The 7500-nt window shown below is 32.4% G+C and overlaps 1 protein-coding gene across 1 annotated transcript in view; it reads right to left on the bottom strand.

Moving 5' to 3' along the window:
• Positions 1 to 4301: 4301 nt before the first annotated feature.
• LOC137645171 (disintegrin and metalloproteinase domain-containing protein 28-like) overlaps positions 4302 to 7500 on the bottom strand; it is a 38883-nt gene continuing 35684 nt past the window's right edge. The window contains exon 11 of the mRNA XM_068377998.1: positions 4302 to 5512. Within this exon, the coding sequence (XP_068234099.1) occupies positions 4302 to 5512 (1211 nt within the window). The remainder of the gene's footprint in view (positions 5513 to 7500) is intronic.

Here is a 7500-nt window from a genome sequence, read left to right as displayed (position 1 = left end):
TACTTAGGCAACAGTGGCATAAACACAAAGTGCAAACCTAATAGATTGAGAAAATAGGTAAAGGAAAACTGCTCTATATAATTAATTACTTAAACCTAATGTATACGATAAGGAAAGGTCCTAATGAGGTAGTTTAAAATCCTCAATAGGATTCTCTATGTCCTGGTTATCTTTCCTTGTGAGAATGAAATTCATCTCTTGTTAGTGCACGTAAGATACTAATAGTGATTAATAGTATTTACTTGGGATTGATTTATTGTAAATACCATTTCTTCTTAAGCATTATTCAATATCAGTATATATGCTCATGTATTCTGTTTTAGTTAAATCTCTATTATTGTTAATTCTTTACTTTTATTACTTTTCCTCACTGGGCTGCTCTTCCTGTTTGAGCGGCTGGGCTTGTAGCATTCTACGTGATCCAGGTGACTTGCCTAATAATAATAATAATAATAATAATAATAATAATAATAATAATAATAATAATAATAGTTTGTTATAAAAGGGCTGTGGTGGCCTAAATTGAAAGTTCCTGCCTATAAGACCCGCTCGAGCTCGACAGTTTCTTGTAGTATGTGCAACCTCACCATCCTTGTGTGTTAGGGGGGATTAGAGGGAGACTGCTGCTGAGTCATCAGCAGCTAATGCCTAGGCTTCCCTGGTCTTAGTTTGGGCGCTGATCCTATGTATATATAATCAGTCATTAGAACAGTGTCCCGTCCCTTGATTCTGTCATTCATGAGTGACCTTTAAACCTTTAAAACATGGCTAACAACAAGTGTTAACAACTAATTCCCTTACGGCGACTATATGGTAGACTCGTGTGACGGTTTTGTTCAGGCCATATGACCGTGTTTATAAAATTTCATTGGAATTTAATTTCCATGATTAGGGTATAGATTATATACTTTGTAGCATCGTGTTTCTTATGAAAAAATAAAAACAATAAACGAGAAAATGGGATGAATCTACATTTGTGAAGAAAAGATTGAAAAATTATACATAAAATATGTTCTTACTACGTCAAAAATGGAAAAGGGCATATTATTTAGCAATATACAGGCATTGACTTTATTCGTTCCCTATTAAAAAAAAAAAAAAAAAAAAAAATTAAAATATATTTTTATGGTCTTACCATGGTATGGACGGAAACGCCGGCTGTGATTAACGGATATATTTTTATAGAAGTCTAACGTATAACCATCCCTTGCGAATGGAATATTTCCATCTAAAAACAAAAAAAAAAAAAAAAATGTGTTTCTGCACACCAGGTAAATGTTTGACATATATTTTGTATATAGCATTCATTTGAATTGTTTGGATTGAAACTTTATTTTCATTTAATATTAGTTTCTGTTTTAGAGATGAAGTACTGTCTTTCCTTGAATAAATTAAATATCTTCGTAGATGATCCGTTTTCATGCTGTTTTCGGTATGTCGTGTTTTGGTGACCAAAATATTGCTGTGAGACGCATGTATCAGAAACCTTTATGCTGTAGAACCTAGGTTTAGAAGGTAACCACAAGGTTCAGTACCATAAACACTCAACGCTAACTATCAGTGTTGCAGAAATGATTAAGCTGTGTATAAAATGAACCTAGTTGGCAGAGTTTATAAGAGTATCAGATGATTTTTCATTGTGATTTATTGTTGCTGCTGGAATGAGCATTTCATAAACATACCAGAAATTGCGGTTTTTAGTTTTCTTTTTAAATGCACTTTTCTATTAAATAAGGACGTGCATGTTAAGTAAGAGAGAGAGAGAGAGAGAGAGAGAGAGAGAGAGAGAGAGAGAGAGGAGAGAGAGAGAGATTCCTTGGTATTCATTAAGTTGTTGAACTTTCCTGTTCCGTCGTCAATCTTCTCACCCTTGTTGATAATAGTCTTACTTTTTCTTTTGGAAATGGCAATGTATCCAGATTTATTAAATCATAATATGCGTGCGTTTATGGATCATTACTTACAGCAGCAAAACAATTCCTTTGTTCTCTATAATTCCCAGAAATCTAAGATCTCAAAACTAATAAACCGGTCCCTTAATTCTCTGATTAACCTTCAGTATCAATAATCTATTAAGCAATGCAACAGAAAATGAAAAAAAAAGCTCAATACATTATTATATTAGATATCAAATGAATAACTATGTACCTACTCCGGCTCAGGAATATAATTGTAGATTACTTTCAGATCAAGTTACACATAATATTATCGAAGTCCTAATGAAATATTCCATATAATTGATTGAAAATAGGATTAATTCCAATTGCAATATATATATATATATATATATATATATAATATATATATATATATATATATATATATATATATATATATATATACATATATATATATACACACACACACACACACACACACATATATATATATATATATATATATATATATATATATATATATATATATATATATATATATATATATATATATATATATATATATATATATATGAAAAATAAAATATTTTGGAAAACTTGATTAAAGACTTCATTGTCTAAAATTATAAAATTTGTACATCCTAACCCCTCTCCTGTAAAAAAAGAGGAAGAGAGATAATCTTTTTTTTTTTTTTCATAATTATTGTTGCTTATAAATCAATGCAACTGAACGCCCAGCGCTATCAAGTGCTTGCAAAGATCCGGAGATTTTCAAAACAAAAATCGTCTTTGTGAAATGTTAGTCCAGAATTATGAAAAGGTAATTTATCACGAATTTTATCCGAAGGTTCAGTTTGGCCATTCATCACTATTGTAACTCCTTTCTCCGAAGGTATTCTCTTTTAAGTGCCTTCGAAAAGTGGGTCAGAGAATGTGAGAAAAATAGTCCGCAGTGAATGGAAAGTAGAGGTATTAATCAATCGTTGAAAATAAACGGAAGAGACCGGCTGATGTTGAGATTCTCAGTGGGTGTTCGAAGCTGCCTTTGTGGAAGAGTGCAGTTTCAAAACAAAGGCTAACTCTTTCAGAAAACAGATGATAAACATCAAGAATGTATCAGATATATATTTCATTCTTTAAATATTTCAATGTAAACTGTATATCCTGATAATAAGTTGAATTAAAGGAAATAATTTTGTGCCACATAAACCACATCTCTTTAAGATATATAATCTATGTACTTTATTTCCATATCTTCTTTCAAGTAACAAAGTATTATCACCTTAGTGAATCCCAAGCAAATATCAAAATGAAAAAGGTTAACTCAAATCTAAAAGAACAGTCTTTTAATATGTTTTCGTAACAAGGCATGAATAAGAAAATTCTATAAATATTAAATTTTTGTGTAAATGAGACAGAAAACAATAAAATTCAGTTGTAAAATATCTATTAACACAGATGTAAGAAATGGCAAAGGTTATACCTGTTTAGTTCACTTCCATAACCTACAGTTTTACATGATTTCGGTAAAACAATCAGCAAACTATTAAAAACTTGTGACAATATATTTTCTCAAAAAGCAACAAAACCTCGCATATATTCACCTATGCAAATTTTGTTCTGAAAACCTAAAAACAGACCATTGCATCCTATGCAATATTGTTAGAGTCCCAGAAAATATTTTACTTGTCAGTAGTACTCTAGGGAACATATTATTAAAAACATCATATATGTATACTGAAGGAATGTAGAGAAATTAAAACTCCCTCACAATAATAATAATAATAATAATAATAATAATAATAATAATAATAATAATAATAATAATAATAATAATAATAATAATAATGATAATAATAATAATAATAATAATAATAATAATAATAATAATAATAATAATAATAATTCCCTCACCACATAAAATAGCGTAATGTTTCAGGCATACACTTTACTGCGAATGGTAAACTTGCAAAAGTCTGTTTAAAATAAAAAGACAGAAATCTTATTAATACTATTAGAAGTCACAATAACTAAAGGTAATGCATGATGTATGGTAAATTCATATCTATTTCAAGTTATCTCTAATACTGCAATATTTTTCATTTTCTATTTCTAGATCGCAGAACATTCTGGAAGTTTCATTGAATTAAATGGTTATGAATATATCAAATTGAATATTTTTATATCAACAAACCTCATATATCTAACAATATGAATTCTTCATCAAGAAATAACGCTTTTGAGATCACATCAGTAAATTAGGTGACAATTATGTGTATTAAATTTTTGTTCTGTTCCTTTATTCCTTCTCTAGTTTCCTGGCCAATGCTTTAACATTTGAGGTTCCACTGACATCTGAAGTCTTGCTTTTTTAATGGTTTCATTATCTTCCTGGCTTTTATACTATGGGCTCAGAGAAGATTTTGGGGGCATGATTGGTCTTCTAGGTGTTATTGTGTCTTTAGTATTAGATGGTAGCTTCTGGTTTACGGAATCTTTGTTCTGACCTAATAGTTTCGATTCATGCTCTTGCAATTTATTCTTTGGCTGTGGGGGAGGAAGTGGTGCCGGTCTAATTGCCTTTGAGGATCCCACATTTGTTTGTTTGGGTAACATAGGTTGCATTTCTGGTTGATGGCCGGTTTCATGAACTTTTTGTTTCGACTGCACATTTTTATATTCGTTCGACGTTTTTCCAAGAAGGGACCATCTGTTCTTGTTGGTATTGTTTGAAATACTATGAATATTGTTATCACTCTTGTGTGGCTTCAGAGCTTCAAATGAAGGCTGCGTTGTCCTTTGATGAAGCATCGCCATTGAAGATGTTGATATTGATCTGCTAAAAGAATTGCGTATATCATTAGGTGGAGGAGTACCTTTTCTTGATCTATGGTTTCCAGCAAGAGGGTCCACATCAAATCTACTTAGCGGAATGGACTTCTGACTTCCAAAGGCCTTTTGTCGCTGGTTGAGATTCTTGCAACAGTTTGAGTTTGATTTAACAGACGTGTTACTAAATCGAGAGAAAACGCCGATGAGGCTTGTCATTGACATTTGTGATGTAACAGCCTGATGAACAGTAACATCATCATCAGACACGTATCCAGAATCAACTGATACTAACTGATGCTGATATGGCGGTACTCGATCAAAATCTTCGACCGACCTGTGGTGGCGCACAGGAGAGTTTGACTTTATGACAATCTTCCTACTTGAGTATGGTGACTTTTTGGGAGTAAATTTCACCACTTCCGTGAACAATCGCTCATCAGCAACACCCCAGGAATTCGTCAAGGACTGCTCCTTCATATCGATCATTACCTGGCACACAGTTAAGGCTTCCGTATCGTCAACAACCTGTTGGATTTCCTTCGGATTCAAATCTGTTTCTTTCTTGTGACCAACAGTGACGCACCAGTAAGTAATTTTTGACATACAAGGACAACAACACGCATTAATGCATGTCGCACAGTTAGGACAGCGACTACTCCATAATGAGTAACCGCCATGGTCCCACCAAAGACGTATCTTTTCCCAACTGCAGCAAATGAAGGCCACTATGGGGATGATGATTGCCAAGAAGAGGAGAAACCCGTCAATTGCGATCTCATAACCTGAAAAAGATGAGATTTTGAAAAGCAGCCAAATTTGAAAATCCGTACAATAAATATTTAAGTATAATTTGTGCCCAAAAGATATTAATTGTCACGAAAATTACAAAGCAAAATTTATTGGCCAACTTATTCCATAACTTTCACCGAGGATCTCAGCTTCCAGGAAAATATACACAATGTTGAATATGTAAATAGTCTGTTCATGCCTTTTTTTTTTTTTTTTTTTTTTGCAGAGATGTGTGCGAAATTCTCAAATGAAGCAATACAGGTTCCATTCAGACTTTTAAAGATCTAACAGGGTCAAAACTTCAAATATATTAGTCTTAACATTTTTTCAATACTCTCTCTCTCTCTCTCTCTCTCTCTCTCTCTCTCTCTCTCTCTCTCTCTCTCTCTCTCTCTCTCTCTCTTTATATATATATATATACATATATATATATATATATATATATATATATATATATATATATATATATATATATATATATATATATATATATATATATATATATATATATATATATATTGACTGCATATGCGTGAGTATGCGAGTGTATGCTATGTGCGTGCGTGGGCGTCTGCGTGAGTATGTGTGTGTGTGTTCGTGCGTTTGTGTGTGTAGATATTTAGCGGCTAAAGCTGTCAATGAAGACCTGGCTAAAAATAGTGTATGGTGTAAATTATATATCACTACAATATAAAGTATGATTCTAACTGTTTCGTGGATAGCGGCCCGTTCAACATATGATTTTTTTTTTTTCTTTATTTATTGACAATGTCCCTTTATGTTGTTTATTTAAGATCCTGAGCGTGATTCTTGAATATAAATTTAAAGCTGAGAAATATATCAAGTCCTCTTTTTTTCTTTTTAAAATGGCATCATAAGAAAACTTAATAAGATACATGATGATCATTCTATCCAGAGGAACTGCGGAGGATAAATTTTATTTTCATTTTTATTTATTTTTCGTTTGCCAAATCGAGAGAGAGAGAGAGAGAGAGAGAGAGAGAGAGAGAGAGAGAGAGAGAGAGAGAGAGAGAGAGAGAGAGAGAGAGAGAGAGAGAGTCAGCAAGCGAAAGGTAGTTAGTGTATTGATTGTTTGTTGTGAGAAAGACTGTTGGTATAAATGAGATTGTTTGTCTATGTTTTATCTAAGTTACGGCAGTGGTGAATGTCTTGGGTGAATGGCTTTTTTATTTGACTGCAGATAGAGGGGGTTGTGGTGTGAATGCTGGATTTATTTCATTATTATTTACCAGCGTGGAAATGTTTGATTATTTTGACAGCCGTAATTCCTCCTTGGTGAGACTTACTCTTTTGAGAGAGATTTTTTGTGAAATTGATGACGACTTGGCTTGTAATAAGGAACTTGATACGACCACTGATTTATACAATTGTTGATGACCCGGACCGAATGAAATTCAGATTGCTGTTGATGATGATGATATGCTAATAATAACCATGACCCCAATCAGGGAAGTAGTTGTGGCAAATTGCCACCCAGTGAACTGTTAAACACAGAGCTGTGTTAGTGTGCCGTAAAGACAATTCGGCTTTCTGTGAACGAGTGTTGGTGTCGTAATATTATATATACACATATATTTATTTGAATGGTGTTACGTCTTTATTTGTATATTTAGTGTTAAGTTTATTATTAGTTTTAAGTGTGATTGTTTTGGTTGTGAATGGTTTTGTGTTAAGTATTTTAATTTTAAAGGATATAGTGTTAAGGTTATGGTTTGTTTTTATTTCCCTTCTGTCCAAGAGTCCAGTTGATAACATAAGGGGAAAGTTTGTGTTGTGTGACAATTGTTTGGTAGAGTGATTCAAGGGTGTGGGGTTTGTTCTTGTGACATCCCGCCACAGAACCACTTTATTTATTTATTTTTTTTTATTCTATTTTATTTTACGATGATCTGAAGATTATTTTCTAACCCGATCTTCAATTTAATTTGTTGGACAAAACTTTGTAGTTTATTAAAGTCTC

This window comes from Palaemon carinicauda, chromosome 8 (genome assembly GCF_036898095.1).
Source record: "Palaemon carinicauda isolate YSFRI2023 chromosome 8, ASM3689809v2, whole genome shotgun sequence".
NCBI lineage: Eukaryota > Metazoa > Arthropoda > Malacostraca > Decapoda > Palaemonidae > Palaemon > Palaemon carinicauda.
This window is presented reverse-complemented; position numbering and strand designations above follow the sequence as displayed.